The sequence below is a fragment of the Musa acuminata genome, chromosome BXJ2-9, assembly GCF_036884655.1.
Source record: "Musa acuminata AAA Group cultivar baxijiao chromosome BXJ2-9, Cavendish_Baxijiao_AAA, whole genome shotgun sequence".
Classification (NCBI taxonomy): Eukaryota; Viridiplantae; Streptophyta; class Magnoliopsida; order Zingiberales; family Musaceae; genus Musa; species Musa acuminata.
The window spans coordinates 1,515,887-1,533,225 of record NC_088346.1 but is presented as its reverse complement, the minus strand read 5'-3'; the positions used below and the strand labels follow the sequence as shown (position 1 = coordinate 1,533,225).

Genomic DNA, 17,339 nt, shown 5'->3' with positions numbered 1-17,339 from the left:
ATAAACATATATCAAGTAGTTTCATCATCAAAATACGAGATTCAACACAGACTTTGTAGTAATTCTTGCTTAAATGATCTGTCAACTTCTATATCATTTGATCATTCGATTCTTTAGTGCATTGAAGGCCAGAGTTTGTATATATTAGTAGGCAGATTCAGAAAAACAGATGGTAGAATTTATGAATGTGAATTATTCATTTTTTTTCCTCTCTCTTACAATTAAGCAGTTCACAGTTTCAAACTCACTTGACTTGGAAATTTGGAAGGCTCAAAATATTTTGAACATACAGAAACATTACAAACAGAAATAATAATAACAAGAACAATAATAACCATGCAACAATTTTCTATTTGATATAAACCTAGTAAAATGCCAAACTATCATGTACCCATATAATAAAAATTTTCTTGTTTTGTCGTGTATTACATGAATAATGTATCCTGTGAATCCAAGCATACGAAAGAAACCACATGAAATGGTAAGATACATGTTATCAGGACTCAAGAAATATACCTTGCTCAAAACAAATTCAACTAAGAAAAAATTTAGCAAGGTTTAAATTCTTGATCCAACACTAGTTTCGTATCTGAGATTGATCAGTATGCAATCTCGGATCTGTTCGAAACTTGAGAAAACATATTATATCAAGTTACTGATAAAGTTCTAGATAACTTGATGCAATGCAATGTGATCAACATAAAGAACCTGTTACATGCACTTAAAGTATCACTTCTAGTGAGGAGAACCCTCGTGTCAGAAGTCCTGATATCATATAAATGAAAAGAACTCACAATAAAATCCAAAATCTTCACTTGTTTGTGCAGCTGCTTCCAAAGAGAACAAACTATTAAATGGATGATCACATAAATCCCAACAAACCATCATGTCAATCATTTTTGACAAAAGATGTCATTTTAACTCAGGAACTACGCTACATCAACAACTTTCTTTCCAGCTCTACCAACTGTTGTGTAACATCCACAAATAAACTACATAATTGGCGAAAAGAAAAAAAAAACACAAATAAATTCCTTGATACAACAAAGCCCATTTATAATTTTTACATGGGGTAAAATGACTAGCCAGCCCATATCCTGTCCAACCTGTCCACACTCTTCCGGCCTCTATCCAGCTGATCAGTGTTCTTCTTAGACTTCTCCAGGCAATCCACACTTCTCCTACATTTCTCCAAATGGTCAAACGAGGTCTTTGACTTTCCCAATTTTTCCATATTGCTACGTCGCTGATCCTTGTTTCTTGACTTATCTGAACTAGGCCTATGCTTCTCCCTATGATCAATGCTCTTCCTTGATGGTTCAAAACAATCAGAGCTCTTCCTAGGAGGTTCAAATCTTTCTGTACTTATTCTCCAGGTGCTTCTGTGGGAAGGTGATTTCTCCACTGTAGATACAAACTTTTTGAGATGTTTGATGTACTCAGGAAAAAGTTCTAAATCACAATGCTTCCCTCCTTTGAGCCAAAGTGGTTCATACTTCTCCTTACACAGTTCCCAAAGCTTCTTACCATGAGAACAATCTACAACTTCGTCGGATGTTCCCTGCAGATCAGATTGAAAATATATGAGAATCACAACTACAAGCAATATGTTTTGACAAACAAAACAAATAAAAGAAAATTCTTATACAAACAGGTAAATCAATTCAAAATTAAGAAGCACACAAAAGCTTGCATGCATGACAACTCTTGCTATGTATGCATTAGAATTACATTTTTAGTACTTAATATGTGCATGCAAGCAAAAAACTGAATTATTTACAGTGCTATCTTTCTGTGTTTAAGTTTGCTTGGAGCATGTTATATTTTTGAAATTGGATATTAAAGTATTGTATTTTTTTCATTCTGGAAAAAGTAAAATTTCTTAAACACGAAAAATTAGCTCGAAAAATATATTAAATACAATTTTAGATATTATTACCATATTGAAAGAGGCATGCTCAACGAAAAAATTTCTAAACAAAAGGTTAAGGAAGCCACCTGCACGTTTAATGCAAGTGTACAAATCTAGTGAGTCATACAAGGATCAGTTATAGATGTTAGGTAAATACTGGCTGCTTTTGGTATACAGATGGAGCAGATCTCATCTCACTGATCTGAAAAAACATAATTTAAGAGCTGCAGCTGATAGCTTCAATTGGGACCTGGTTTAGTTGCCGATTAATTCCTAAATCTTAAAATCCTAGTCCAAGAGGGAAATGAAGGCCAAACATATCTTTTTTGTACAGAGGTCAGTGATGTTGTCGGTGACGAGTATGTAATTTCATTAAAAGAAATTATCTTCTGACTGGGCCACCACTTTTTACCTTTTGATCTACTCTTCTCCATACTCACTCTTACACTAATTTTTTCATCCTCCTCTTTGCTTAATATCTCCTGTACTAATTTTTTTCAGCTATCAGCTAATCTGCTGCCCGTCGTTTGTGCGCATATGTATAGTTTACAGTGGATAAACCTAAGTTTTTTTCTCAGATCTATAGCCTAAGTTTATATCTACTGTTCTGTTGTCCTGCCAGGAGATATATTGCTGCTTAGTAGAGCCATAAGATTTTATTAACTCAAGCCTCAGTCACTGTTTTCATGACTTTAATTTATCAACATAATGGCAGGCTATTCTTATTGGTTCTAAATTAACCCATATATGCATTCAAGGATGCCCAATACCTAACAAACATATGGATATGCCCAAAACTGAAAGTGACCCACAAAGCCTTTCTGGTGACATCTCAGCTCTTGAGATGTGTACTAGTTGCAGTCAGCAATTGACTTTGTTTCAACCATTATTTGGAAAATTCCTAAAGATACATTAATTAACAATTTATCTGTTGATGAGGTCACAAAGGTGATAATATGGAATGAAATTTAATGACCTTTCCAGAGGTCAGCAGAAGACCTAAAATTATGATGGTAAATAAGTACAGAATTCATTGCATTTTCACAACATATTGTTACAAGCCGTATAACAGTGCTCTTATAAACTTTTCCTAATCATTGAAAAAGTGAAGTTACTTCTACAAAAATAGATTGCAACAAATGAGAACGTAGGAAAAACATACACAACATCCACAATAAAAAAAATAAAAAGAAACAAAGATAGAAAACTTACATGAATTATTAGCACCGGGCATTTGACCAGTGGAATTTTGTCAATATTCTGGATAAACATGGTGAGGGAAAGTTTAAATAAAGAGAGGGAGAGAGAGAGAGAGAGAAATTAAAACAAAAATTGTAAAAGCCCATTAAAGTGTTAACCTTGTAAATGTCGAACCAATATGTGCGCTTTACTGGATACATCACTCTTAAACCTGACAGTATAGGGCTATGCAGAACAATAGCGCGCAAGCGAGGTAGGCGAGTAGCCAAATCCACAGTTGGTCCACTTCCAACAGATTGTCCATACAATATAATCTCTTCCTCCTTAGCACTATATTGCTCTATGAGGCATTTATAAGCAGCTTCTATATCAGCATAAGTATTTTGTTCACTTGGCTGCGAAGAATAAAGAAAGAGATATAAACTTACAGTGTAGCCAAACGTGGTCCTCTTAATCTCAAAATGCTGGCAAGCAGAAAAAATCCAAGAAATAAATCTAAGAGAACAGAGACAGACCTTTCCAGAGGATTGCCCATATCCAGAGTAATCATACCTGCATGAGTATGAAAAGACTGGTCAATGTGCATTGTCATAAAAAGTACATACCGTATATACATAGGTTGATGAAGCACAGTCAAACGAACCATGCAACTATAAAATTACAAAATATATGCAAATTTGATCAATTGTGAAAATGTGTTAAGTCCTGTCAAACTTGAAAGTTGATAAAAATGACCAATATCCTGATGTGGCTTATTGAAATGACACATCAGTTGGCTTGCATTCTACAAATGGTAAAGGTCATGTATGAGTGAATAAAAATTCTTAATTCAAATTATCGCTGAATTGTACTCCCATCTACAAAGCCTGACCAAGTACAAATCAGAATAAACCAACATGCATCTGTTCACACAATTAAAACCAACATTTAATTCAAATTATTGACCCCTCATGATGACAATCTGTCCAACTGCCGTCTTCCCTGTTCATAAGATCTCTATTTGCTTCATCATTTTGATCAAATTCATTAATTTATCATCCTTGATGAATTTTGTTCTTTCTAGATCCCTTTGTTACATTGTGTATCATACAAGTAGTAAACCTTCTTTTGTTTGTCTTTTTATTTCCTTTTCACCAAGATGTTAGAAAACCAACCCTACCTCAGCTCTTGGAGATGATCTCATACTTATTCATTGGAGGCAACATGCCAATATATGAAAAAAAACAAGATCCAGTTGCATTCTTACTATCATCTTGATATTGGACTTTACTATTGTGTCTGGTTTAGTACTTCAAGTTCCAAGAACATGGAACACAATGTTGACTTTTGTTTTGATTGGCTTAAGCTTGTCATAACTGGGTAAGAAAAATATTGATGTTCTCTTAAGACCGCAAAGCAACTAACACCAAAGCATAAGTCTTTTGAGCTGAACCAAATATCTGTAGCTAGACATTAATTTTGTTTAACAGATATAAGGATATAACCCTCTCATCAAGGTTCCCAATTTGAGGAGGATAAAGAGACCTCTAAAGAGAATATGCAACAAGGAAATAGACAACTAGTGATGTTACCAAAAAAAAGAACATACACACTAAAAAAGATTCATGTTAAGTAACAGAATGAAAAATTATGCCATTATACTAAAAACAAAAGAACAAACACATTGTTAAGTAACAGATATTCTTCATGGCTCATGCTGCAACCTACGATACCAAAGAGCCTAGAAACATATCTTTTAGCCCAAATTCTGATAAAGTAAAGAAAAAAATATTATAGAACTTCCAACAACTAGGAAAAGTGCAACTGCAGTTAATAAAATGCACATTGTCTTATCTTCATAACTAAAGCTTCAGAATACTGTAAAGCTTGTGACGGATCGATCAATAACAAGATTCATATAACTGCAAACGTACTTCCTGCCCGTTACAAGTTCCAAAGCCAAACCACATAGGCACACTCGCTAAACCCATTAAAACGAAATCTAGCAGACCATGACCCAAATCTGCTTCCTCTAAAGCAGTGACTTTTATCCGCAGTTGCTTATCAAGCTCCCAACAATCAAAAGGAAAGAGGAATTTGACAATAAAAATGACAAATCTACCTTCAAATGTCATTTTGATCCTCGGTGCAAAATTATTACGATATAGCAAGCACTCGATGTTCCTTTTATTACCCAGTATAAAACCCAAGATTAAATAAAGAACCCTAAATCTTAGATTACAGCTGTCTGACACAGTTTAACGGAGACATGCCACCAAATGCATCCGTAGATTCATGGTTCCGTAAAAGCACTAACTTTCCAACTAGGTATATAGAATCAAGCTTCATAAAGAAATTAGATACAGCTTAATCCGGCCGTCAAAGATGCTCCTTTTTTTTTTCCTTTTGGATGAAAATCAGACTTGAAGCACGCAAATCGACGGACCAAAACCTTATCCACAACAAATCCGGTGTCTACCGCGAAAACGAACACGAATTGATGGAAATAGTTGAGTAAACGAGTGGTTTCGTTCGTACCCCAGGAGGTTGACGCGGAGGTGGATGCTGAGCTCGAGGAAGAGCTCGTACATCTGGCCGAGGTCGGCGGCGTTGCCGTGAGAGTAGAGGAGGGTGGAGGACGCCATGGGGTTGCGGACGTAGACAGCCACGATCTCCGTGCCCCGGCGCGTGGGGAGGCGGAGCACCTCCACGTTCTCCCGGTGGGGGAAGCGGCTCAGCCTCGCCATCCCCGTCCCCGGATCCGTCACCACCTCGTACGATGGAGGCGACGGCGGGAAGAATGCCAGCTTCGCCGCCACCGACGACGCCACGCCGCCCATCGCTCCCTCCCAATTCCTTCTCCTGATCTCCTCACTAATGAGCGACGACAGGAGAGTTGTTGAGGCGAAACCGTAAATACCACAAACAAAAGGCGGAAACTCCAGCGAAGGTTCTCCAAAATAATAATAATAATAATAATAATATAAAATATAGTATTGTGTTAATATTGATTTGTAAGTTACTGATGCATTATACTGAGTCAATGACACCGAACACCAAACAAAGCAGCCTCCGTTCTTGTGCTTCCACATTTCGTGAATATTAGCATGATTTAACTGTTTCTTTAAATTTCTTAAGAAAATTTTCTTTACATATAATTAAAATATTTATATAGTATTTCCTCTTCAATTATTTTTGTCTTTTCTTTTCTTGAATTATTCTGCATCTGTAGAGATATTAGTCCTACACATTTGACCAGATGAAAAGCTTAAAAATAAAAAGTGAAAGAGCAAGTGACAACGACAGTGTTGGCTTTGACGGGTCAAAGTAGACTCGAGTCAAAGTCAAACAGTTTGTTTTCGTGATTATACGAAGCTTCGTCTCCAACAAATTTTAATTTTATATAAAAGAAATCTTAATAATTATATTTAATTTATTGGAAGGATACATAAGAACTAAAAATAATGGAAGGACGAGTGCAGCTGACCGAGGCATTCATTCCATGGCGGTGTGCGGCATTGATGGCAGGGCGGGAGAGATGCGTCTCCGAAACCGCCATGCTAAATAGCAATTATTGATTCATTATTAATGCTAAAGAGGAGAATACAACCAGTCATTGGAAGGTGGCATCCTTTCGATTCAGGTTTCGTTTTTTGTATTCTTAGATCACGCTCTCGAAAGCGGCCCATTCGTTTGTTTGTTTGTGTGTATCGGCGCCGGGAAAGAAGGCGGTGGGAGGGCAGACGCTTTGGACGAACGCGGCGGTGGCTTTTCCTTCCCCTTTTCTTCAAATTTCGTGCGCATATTTTATATGCGTGCGAGAGAGATGAGTGGGTGCGCGTGCAGTAGCGGCGGGAGGCGGAAGCAGAGGCTGCAACCTGCAACGAGGACGGCCGGGTCTCGGGAGCATGGGCCGACACGTGCTGCTGGACGATCACTGCCGTCCATCCTCCGGATCTCGCATCACGAGGAGCATGGAGTCACTCACGGTCACATGATGGTGCGTCGATCACATCGAGACGTTTGATTTGATTTTTGTTTTATTTTAATTCGATGATCACAAACCTCAGAAGACGATCCAATGAGTTTTAGCATCTTCGACAGATCGATTTAATGTGTAAATAAAGAACAAATGTTGTAGATATCATCTTAAACGGTTGTAAAATCATCTAAGGATTTTAGAAGTTACCAAATGCATTAAGGATGAAGATAAAAGAAGCCGATTAATGATTTAAAATAATTTTATTTAAAAAATTATGAATATTTTAGGATAATTTTTTTAAAAAAAAATAGGTTTTTATTTTTTTTTCACATAGTACCCTTTTTTTATTTTATTTCCACGCTTTTTCTTTAAAAAAAATGTTACCTCTCCATCTGGTCGTGTCTATTTTCGACTCACATGATCACCTCTATCTCATCATGTTGTGTTTTGCTCGTCTCTTTCGTACTATCTATCTTCATCGAGAAAGTTAAGGGGGAAAGATCTTCCGAGTCATTATCGTAGGAGTTATCACTAAGAGTCATTGCAACAATAACATCACTATAGAGGTAATTCTTAGAAGATGATGAAGGTGACCATGGAGGAAGAATCTTATATTTTAAAAAAATAAGTGATGCTCCATACAAATAAAACAAAAAGGGATGCTATGTGAAATTTTTTTTTTTAGGTTTTTTAAAAAGAAATTTGTGAAATATTTTATAAGTAACATAAATATATAACAGTGATGGATTTAATAATCATACTTTTATTTATAAATACAAAACAAATGATGTAACAAATTTTATGAAATATGAAAAGAGGTAAGAATGTGGACCAGATAGTATTATTGACAATTAACAGAGTCTAAAAAATCCAGCGATAATTCGTTTAACAAGATTTTGAGGATGAGAAAGTTGACCAATGATTTATAAATAATAATTTATAAGAATAAGATGAATATAAAAATATTATAATTATATAAAGACTTCAAATAATTATTCACACAATGAAACTTTGAAAATGAGTAAACAAAGGTAGAATACGATGTGAAATAAAATATTTTTTAGATCAATGTGGTTTTTTTCTTGTAATATCATCAATAGAAGCTATTTATTTGTTAGTACAATTAATAAAAATATAGTGAGAATAAGTAAAATATAAAGATGATTTTTTTAATGGTTTTGAAAAACATATAAAATTTATTATGGAATGAGTTTTGAATATATATTTATTATAAAAAATTTACCGAGGAGTACCATTACATACAATTTTTAGTGTTACTACTGACCATATGCTACAATGTCCTCATATTTGCCCTGATTAGATCATTCAACCATGATTGAACTTAAGTTGGTCTGTTTCTAGTCGAGATCGTATATGAATCAAGTGGTATAGTCAAGCCAATTAATATCAATCAAGATTTCAATTACTAGTTTATACATATCGTTTATCGATCTGACGAAGAATTGACTCCATTCTAGTGGTATCATCTGGTTCGATCCAATTCAAATATGGTTCGGTTCATTCATGATTAATTGTGAGTAGGAAGACTGAGGGAGTACATCCATCTTGCATTGAGATACGTGCTGTTCTTGACGTCGAGCCCTGACAAGACTCCTCCGTAAAGATTGCTTTATCATCTTCCAATAATGATACGCAATGCTAATGGCTGATAGCTGTCTAAATCCAATCCTTTCTACTAGTAAACATCAACCATGGAAAGGAAGATACATATCCCTAAAGGACGTAAAGTGCATGCATCCTTCCCCTTTATTATACCCATAAGAAAAGAATTTTCTTCTACTTTATTGATGCCTCTGCATTTGTCTTTGCTCCGCTGGATGAGAAGTCGATGCAAATTACGTGGGCTGTTCTTTTAGAGGACGTCCGTGGTAAAGAGGAAAGCCATGCATGCTTGAACTCTACCATGACACTACGTATCGGGCAAAAGAAGAAACCCCAGTTATGAAGCAAAGGTTCGGTTCACTTGAGCTTTGGCAAGCAAAGTACTGTTGGTCCGCTGCCATCTTTATTCTCTGTGTTCCTTGTTCTACCTCTTCTGCACTTGGCTATATAAAGACCATGGCCTCCGAGCACCTGCACTGCACAGCCACTGCACGTTTAGCCCTTTCGTCTGCCATTGTTGCGGAAATGGCGTCGACAGCAGCGGCGGCGGCGACTAAGATGCATCTGATCAAGGGAGATCGCCACCTCTACGCGAAGTCGGACGACAGCGTGGTAGTGAAGGAAATCCTTGCAACGCACTCCCCCGACGGCCGTGACATCGATACCATGCCGCTGTTGAAACTCGTGGAGGACATACTGCAGCGGGCTACCCCTACTGTCATCGTGGTATGATCACATAAGCTGACTCTAGCTTGTTTCTTGCAAGTCGTAGAACAAGTATTTGACGTTGGAATGTAGATCTAATCTTGCGTTTTGCTTTGATCTGGTAATTGGACAGACGCCGCAAGCTCATCTGGAGCTTGTGGAAGACAAAGCGCATCATCTTGAAGTTGTGGGAATGCTTGAAGCCCTGGCCTACACCATCCACAAGATATCTTGCGAGGTAATGCAGCAGCATCTGTACACTTATCACTCTTATTTAAGCCTCCAAGGTTAATTCTTGAGACTTCTTTTCGTTCTTTCGGGCCACTACAGTTGACCTGCAAGTGCTCCGGCGGAGGCGACGGGCACGCGACAACGTTATCCCTGTTCAACTCACTATCAAACTACTCTTGGGATGCAAAAGTAGTGATAGCGCTGGCGGCGTTTGCTGTGAGCTACGGGGAGTTCTGGCTGACTGCCCAGCTTCACACAGTCAATCCTCTGGCGAAGTCGGTGGCGCTCCTCAAGCAGCTGCCTGACATTCTCGAGCACACCGAGGCCCTCAAGCCTCGGTTCGATGCCCTCAACAACCTCATCAAGGCAATGGTGGATGTCACCAAGTGCATCGTCCAGTTCAAGGAGCTGCCTTCTGAGTACATCTCGCCCGACGCCCCTGACATGGCCATGGCCTTGGCGCACATCCCCACTGCCGTCTACTGGACCATCAGAAGTGTCGTAGCTTGTGCTTCTCAGATCATTTCCCTCATAGGCCTGGGTCATGAGTAAGCTCAATCCCTTGGTTCCCAAAAGACTACTTGAAGCTCGAAGCCATAAACGTTTCTTCTCTGGTCGCAGGCATGTCAGCTCCACCAGCGAAGCATGGGAGCTCTCAAGTCTGGCTCACAAACTCAGCAACATCCATGATCACCTCACCAAGCAACTTGAACTGTGCTATCGACACATTGGTCAGAGCGAATACAAATTTATGCTTTAGTCATGGTTTGAAACCAGTTATTAGTCCACTCATCTTTCTTGATTCAGGTGAGAAGAAGAACGTTGAAGCATACCAGACGCTGGTGCATCTCTTCCAGACTGTGCACATCGATAACATGAAGATCCTCAAGGCACTCATGTACTCCAAGGATGATCTGCCGCTGGTAGACGGGACTACCAAGAGAAGAGTTAGCGTCGACGTACTGAGGAGGAAGATTGTGATGCTTTTCATCTCCGACCTCGACATCTCCCAGGAGGAGCTCTTTGTTCTGATACAGATATACAGTGACACGCACCAAGGGAAGATCGAACGGCACTACGAGATCGTCTGGCTGCCCATCATCGACAGGCACGTTCCGTGGGGAGGTGCCAAAGAGGAGACCTTCAACCGCTTGGCTTCCATGATGCCGTGGTACTCGCTGCACCACCCCTCGTTGCTGGAGCCACCAGTGATCAAGTATATACGGGACGCGTGGCACTTCGACAAGAGGCCAATGCTGGTGGTGTTGGACTCTCAGGGGAAGGTCGTTTGCCCTAATGCCCTCCACATGATGTGGATTTGGGGAAGCCTTGCCTTCCCCTTCACCAGCAACAGGGAGGAGGCGCTCTGGAAGGATGAGACGTGGCGGCTCGAGTTCCTGATCGACGAAATCGATCCTCTGATGCTTGGATGGGTATGAATCAGCATTGTGCGTTCATGGATTATTTGTCTAAGCTTGCAAATGATTCTTGTTCTTCTTCTTCTCTGATATGATCCGAAAGGTGAAAGAAGGCCGCCATGTCTGCCTGTATGGAGGAGAGGACATCGAGTGGATACGGAGGTTTACCACGTTGATGAGGCGCGCGTCGCAGGAAGCCAGGATCCCCTTGGAGATGGTGTACGTGGGGAAGAGCAGCCCGAGGGACCGCGTGAAGAAAGCCGTGACGGTGATCGCCAACGAGAAGCTGAGCGGCTACTGGCAGGACCCGGTGATGATGTGGTTCTTCTGGACGCGGCTGGAGAGCATGTGGTACTCCAAGATGCACCACGGCAAGACCATCGAGAACGACCCCATCGTGCAGGAGGTGCTGACGATGCTGAGCTTCGACGGCAGCGACGACGGGTGGGCGGTGGTCAGCCGGGGTTCGGTGGAGATGGTGAAGGCGCAGGGGAAGATGATCAACAACTGCCTCGAGACGTTCGACAAATGGAAGGTGAGGGTGGAGGAGGAGGGATTCATCCCGGCCCTGACGAACGCGCTGCAGCCGTTCCACACCCCGGAGCACTGCACCCGCCTCATCCTTCCCGGAGACACGGGCAGGATCACGGAGCAGGTGGTGTGCGCGGAGTGCAAGCGCCCCATGGAGAAGTTCGTCCTCTACCGCTGCTGTAATGAATAGAGATGACGGGGTTGGCCGACGGCAAGCTTGGATTGAGGTCGTAGTGGATTCGCAATAAAGATGTGTGGGAGAGAAGTCTGTAGCTTTCTCTTTACTTTGTTTTCTGGTGTCTTCGAATTCAGTGCCTGCCCTGTGAGTGAGTCTGCTCTCGAGTACGGCATTGGTCGTCAACCTTCTCAGCTTTGTTTCCAATAATAAAACCAGTTGTCTTGTTCTTTAGCTCCTATGCCGGCTTTTGCTTTGCAATAGATATATCAACATTTCTTTCTGTAAAAGAAATTATTAAAGCGATTGGGAAAATTATTTACTGTAATATGAGATATATGAAGGATATTTCCAGACTATGAAACAAATAAAATGCTCCTAATATTCTTACCTTTACAGTATCCAACAAAATGTTGTTAGAGGATATTGACCATTATTAGTACTTCAATATAATCAAACGACAACAAATTGATGGAAATTCAAACTTTTATTTTGCAATAGAATATATGAATTTATATTTAGATGGATAATATTTTTTTAAAAGATGAGATCCTAAAACCTTTGATAATTAATTTAGATAAAAAATTTATATAAAAATATATCAAATAAGATTTCAAACCTTCTTAGGTGGATAAATGCATCACTAATTAACTAATGTTTCATAAGGTATATATCAATAGATAAATATAATATTATTAAATTTAAATATTAATATAATAATATACGCACATTTTTTGAAATCAAGTTTTTGGAATCTTATCCCAAGAGGCCTTTGTAGGCCCATTTATCATGGTCCGGCCCATCAATGAATCATCTCCCTTCTTCCTCCCATGTCCTTCCTCCAACCAAGTGAGTCTCGTCGAATGATGATGCTACCTGCTTGCTTCCACAAATCCTACATGCCGACCACATCGCTCCTCTTCGCATCGCCTCCATTCCTTCTCCCCTCTCCTTCCTTCTCCAAGAGCTACACATCGAGCCGCCGCTCCTCGTTCGCGGAGGGACACCGACAACAATCACAGCCCATTTCCGCTGCCCGCTCCTCGCCGCTTCCTTCCTCGACCTCCTGCCACGGCTTGGTGTTCGACGTTGGCCCCGCCCCTTCCTGGGACAGCCACGAGGTTGGCTCCCCGGTCGTCAAGCGGTACGTCCGGGACGACGAGGAGCGGTGGCTCATGTGGTACCATGGCAGAGGCGACGAAGGCGACTCCATCGGCGTGGCGGTCTCCGGGAACGGGATCCACTGGGAGAGAGGATCTGGCCCTGTCACAACTAGCGACGACGTTGGCCAGGTCATGCGCCGCAGCTCCGACTGGTGGGCGTTCGACACGGCGAGCGTGAGCCCATCGGATGTGCTTATCATGTCCAACGACAATCTCACAGCGCCCGGCGCCGTCTACTGGCTTTACTATACTGGCTCTAGCCAGGAGAAGCTGGAGATCCCCGGTGAGGATGCAGGCGACCAATGTCGCCCTCGTTTCGTGTCGCTGCCGGGCCTAGCTATCAGCCAAGACGGCCGACACTGGGCGAGGATCGAAGGGGAGCACCACAGCGGCGCCCTCTTCGACGCCGGCTCTGCCGGCGAGTGGGACGCCCTGTTTGCAGCATCACCGAAGGTCGTGTACCATGGCCGAGGCGATCTGAGGCTGTATTACCACTCGTTCGACCAGAGGAACGGGCATCACGCTGTCGGCATCGCCAGGTCCGGGGACGGGATCCGGTGGGTGAAGCTAGGGGAGGTCCTGGGACGCGGACCCGCCGGCTCTTTCGACGAGGCCGGCGCCAGGAATGCTCACGTCGTGAGGAACCAGAGAGACGGCTCGTACCTAATGGCTTACGAAGGTGTCTCTGTGGAGGGGGCTACACGTATCGGCTTGGCGGTGTCTTCGGACGGATTGAAGAACTGGCAGCGATGGGGTGATGAGGTGATTCTTGAGCCATCCACTGATGAGGACGGATGGGATAGCAGAGGGGTCGGTGCTCCATGTCTGCTCCAAATTATGGAAGGAGGGGGAGAAGAATGGAGGCTGTACTACACAGGCATAGGGAAGGACGGGAGGGCAGGCATTGGAATGGCGGTTTCGGAAGGTTCAGAGCTGGGTAGCTTCAAGAAATGGGTGCGAATCCAACTGTAAGGCGACATGGATTCCCAGTGCATCCACCCTGATGTCTACATCTCACCTCTTCTTTCAGCTTGTATTTGCTTGATCAATCATAGAACAAAAAGGGATTCACCCAAGGGAGGACAGCATCTCAGGTCACCAAACCAAATGTGAGATGGGTTCCAATTCTTCTCATTTGACCTTCCAAGACTCATTCCAGTAAGTTCTGTAATGATAGGTTTTAATAACCTTATGCTTGCCAGCATGCCCATCACATGTAAGGTTTCAATGGTCTCTAATGAGATCACTCTTACCGCTACCGTAACAAGGTCTGGATTGTTATTCTCTTTGAGTTTTTATGATTTATGTTCTTTTTTCTTATGTACTCATAAAATAGGGGTATAATCTGCATATGTTATTATTCAGATGCAATAAATGTGCTTCCATCAATCATTTGTTCGGTTCATAAAGCATGTAGTTATGATTTTTCTTTTTGAACAGTTCATGTGCCTTGGTGTTCTTTGTTCTTATCACAAAGTGCATCATGCTGGCAATAAATGTTCTTTCAGCTGATCATTTTCTTGGTCTAGAAAGCATGTATTATATTATCATATTTCTAATCTTTGAACAAGTCTGAAATTTTGAGATTTGTTCAATTGAGTTACAAGCTAAATCAAGTTTATGGGTTTCAAATCATTATTAGCTTAATGTGAGAAATAAGATAACAGGAACATGGACTAATATTTGTCAAAACTAAACTAATACCTGATTCTACTTTCTATATATCTGCCTGGACTTTGCAATGATATGTAACCTATGTGATCAAATTTGTAAAAGTCAGGATAGCTTTTCTGAAGGTGGATGGAGAAGATTTTTAGTGCCAGTCATTGCAATGTGACATTAGAGCATCTTTATGTGTCCCTTCATCTGGATTTATGTGTTGTGAAGACCAGTGCAAGAGCTAATGGACTATTTGGCACAAAGAGAGTGATAGAAACACCGAGGATAATTAGATAGGAATCCAAGCAAGTTTAGTTCCATATTGGAATTAGGAAATATGAATGTGTACACAACCAAAGTTGATTTTGGGAATTTTCGTGGTATTTCCCTTTTTTTCGAAAGTTAGAGTACTTTTGGAGGAGGGCACTTGTCCAGATCATTCTAGTAATACAATGATTTTATATTAGAAACTAGTTGAATGTTTCCCATTATGAGAGGAATTTGTTTTCACTATTAAAGTTTTATAACAAGATAGTTATTGGGTGATCAGACACTTATATTGGCAAGAAATTTATCATGGTTCAGCCTCTGTCTAGTCCAAAAGAAAAAAGACGATAGTGATTTAGCTTTAGCGTTAAAATTGTCAAATGTGTTATATTCAAGGTTTTCAATCTTGGGTACTGGACCTGTGCTGGTCCATGGTCGAATCGATAAGGGTGCGCACTGTGTGTTGGTATTTTGCTAGGGGAGGGGGAGAAAGGAGGAGGAGGGAGGAAGAATAAAGAAGGAGGAAGAAAGGAGGAGGAAGAGGAGATGTATCATAGGCAGTGGTCGAGCAAAGAATGAAGGAGAAAAATGCTTGTGAGTCGTGAGCCGTAGGAGATGGGTTATTTAAAAGAAAAACATTTGTTTTAATGAAGAAAAAGAATAGGCTGAACCATCCAAAATAGGATGCTCCACAACCCAATAACCTATTGGATCGGTACATAGCGTCCTGTATGTAGGGTGAAACATAAATCTACATCTATGGTTATATCCCTTGGGATGATAATAGGATAGCTCATTATTTACCCTATATTGCTTGAACTGATAGGTTTGCTCTATCATGGTGTAGTGACCCTTCTCAAACTTGGGTTTACCTCCTTTTATCAGGATGCACATGAATGAGAGTTCATGACTTTTTTTGTTCCAAATAAATCTGGAATCACTAAGAACCATATGATTCATGGTGGATTGAAGGGTCATAGATGGAAGAGTCATGTGTTTCGTTGTTGATGCTGATGGAATCCCCATATCCAATTCCTGCAATGGGTTCCATGGTGCAGATAACAAGTACCTTGACATGGATAAACATATTTAAGATTCAATCAGCATTAGGGAAACTTGTAGTGCACATTCATAACTGATGTATATCTATATCAAAATGCCAGTCCTGTTTCCTTACAGAGTGGTAGTCTTAGATCTAGACTTACGATGTAAAATATCTGTAGGGAAATATGGAGGTCTTGCATGTGAAGTGATGTTCATGTAACTGCAGTTTTCTTTGTTTGTTCCTAGCTGTATTTCTTGGATCATGAAACTTCCTTCTTAATGTTTTGTTATGATCATTAAGTAAGAATAATGATTTATCTCAAGGTGCTCCTAGTGGTAACAACATCCATCCCCCGAAGTTAAAGGAGGTCTAACTCATTGAACTTAATTGCCTGTTCTATTTTTATTTGCTAAAATGGGAGTGAAAAGTTATCTTGGATGTAGGGTGTGTTATCTCTAGAGATAATGAAGAATTGCTGAAGCATCGAGCATCAGTCGACACGAAGAAAGATCCATACGAGTAGGAGATCTAGTATCTGGTGATAATTTCAGTTACATTTCTCTTTTTTGTCCTTTTGTAACAGTTCCAGCTACAAATCTAAAAACAAGATCAACAGTTTCATGTGTTTAAGAGAAAAAAGATGGAAATAGAAGGACAATTTTGTGTTAAGCTTATCAAGAACTTTGCACCACATCCAGATACAATCAAACAATGCTCCATGTACTCTGATTTTGAAGTTTCATCATATGCCTCCATCTTGCCCGCATGGTTTGAGATTTTAATAGAATAATGTGTCATAAAATTTTCTTAACAGCAGTTTAGTTCCTTGCAGACATTCTTCCAATCATCAAGGCTTTTGTTTTTGTTGCAGCCACTGCCTCCCTATTGGAACCTACTACGGATATATTCTTCAGTGAGAACCTCTTTTGTGCGATCAAAATTTGCATCTGGAACACTTGGGAAGCAAAAAGAGAAGTTCTAATCAATTGCAGCCTCCCGGAATAATCCAAAATTCTCTCACTCCAAGATGATTCTTCTGCTATAATCCAAGAATTCTGGAAGAGATCAGAGGCACCCAACTTCTTTCAAAATAGCAAGCTGTAATCGTTAGGGAGAATTATAAACTTAATTTGGATGCAAGTGCTAACACATCTCATTATTCCAGGTTCTCTCAATTTGTCAGGAAACTCTGGAGGCAACAGCATTTCATTCATAAAAGCATATGGTACGCCATCAAAGAGAGAGGAGGTTTTCTTTTAATATCCATTTTCTGAGAGTGCATTTTGCAGGCAACTTTTCTCTTCCTCTGATACGTCCTAATCAGTTTTATGTGCTAGGAAATTGATATAGATATAAATTATCACATTCATAGTATTTGTCTGTCGGAATTGCATGTTCCAAACCTCATCCAGCTACTTGCTACCTGAACTCGAGTGCTTATTTTGCTGT

General features: G+C 40.5%; 3 protein-coding genes across 7 annotated transcripts; 2 read left to right on the top strand and 1 right to left on the bottom strand.

Moving 5' to 3' along the window:
* Positions 1–912: 912 nt before the first annotated feature.
* On the bottom strand, positions 913–5,998 carry LOC135622326 (uncharacterized). The gene is made up of 5 exons (XM_065124085.1): positions 5,630–5,998; positions 3,628–3,664; positions 3,271–3,507; positions 3,125–3,172; positions 913–1,561 (listed from the first exon to the last, which is right to left on the bottom strand). Exons 1-5 carry the CDS (start codon positions 5,929–5,931, stop codon positions 1,082–1,084), a joined length of 1,104 nt encoding a protein of 367 aa, XP_064980157.1. The 5' UTR covers positions 5,932–5,998; the 3' UTR covers positions 913–1,081.
* Positions 5,999–9,185: 3,187 nt separating this feature from the next.
* Positions 9,186–11,995, top strand: LOC103996731 (protein SIEVE ELEMENT OCCLUSION B). The gene is made up of 6 exons (XM_009417709.3): positions 9,186–9,422; positions 9,535–9,639; positions 9,732–10,180; positions 10,254–10,363; positions 10,440–11,065; positions 11,154–11,995. The coding sequence occupies exons 1-6, from the start codon at positions 9,222–9,224 to the stop codon at positions 11,769–11,771; spliced, it is 2,109 nt and encodes a 702-aa protein (XP_009415984.2). The 5' UTR covers positions 9,186–9,221; the 3' UTR covers positions 11,772–11,995.
* A 602-nt stretch (positions 11,996–12,597) lies between these two features.
* LOC135622325 (uncharacterized) lies at positions 12,598–17,054 on the top strand. 5 transcript variants are annotated; one of them, XM_065124083.1, is made up of 3 exons: positions 12,598–14,028; positions 16,334–16,428; positions 16,762–17,054. In XM_065124083.1, the coding sequence occupies exon 1, from the start codon at positions 12,620–12,622 to the stop codon at positions 13,889–13,891; it is 1,272 nt and encodes a 423-aa protein (XP_064980155.1). In that variant the 5' UTR covers positions 12,598–12,619; the 3' UTR covers positions 13,892–14,028; positions 16,334–16,428; positions 16,762–17,054. The 5 variants fall into 5 exon arrangements, with proteins under 5 accessions (XP_064980155.1, XP_064980153.1, XP_064980156.1 ...); XM_065124081.1 differs by having other exon boundaries at positions 12,598–14,077; XM_065124084.1 differs by lacking the exon at positions 16,334–16,428.
* The last annotated feature ends 285 nt before the right edge of the window (positions 17,055–17,339 follow it).

What these genes read in the sequence shown, in the direction of transcription:
- LOC103996731 (XM_009417709.3), top strand. Translation starts at nt 9,222, where the DNA reads ATGGCGTCGACAGCAGCGGCGGCGGCGACTAAGATGCATCTGATCAAG. An exon ending in CTACCCCTACTGTCATCGTG is followed by an intron (nt 9,423 to 9,534) that starts GTATGATCACAT and finishes GTAATTGGACAG; the next exon opens with ACGCCGCAAGCTCATCTGGA. An exon ending in TCCACAAGATATCTTGCGAG is followed by an intron (nt 9,640 to 9,731) that starts GTAATGCAGCAG and finishes GGGCCACTACAG; the next exon opens with TTGACCTGCAAGTGCTCCGG.
- LOC135622326 (XM_065124085.1), bottom strand. Translation starts at nt 5,931, where the DNA reads ATGGGCGGCGTGGCGTCGTCGGTGGCGGCGAAGCTGGCATTCTTCCCG. An exon ending in CTCCGCGTCAACCTCCTGGG is followed by an intron (nt 3,665 to 5,629) that starts GTACGAACGAAA and finishes ATACTCATGCAG; the next exon opens with GTATGATTACTCTGGATATG. An exon ending in ATTGGTTCGACATTTACAAG is followed by an intron (nt 3,173 to 3,270) that starts GTTAACACTTTA and finishes ATGTTTATCCAG; the next exon opens with AATATTGACAAAATTCCACT.
- LOC135622325 (XM_065124084.1), top strand. Translation starts at nt 12,620, where the DNA reads ATGATGATGCTACCTGCTTGCTTCCACAAATCCTACATGCCGACCACA.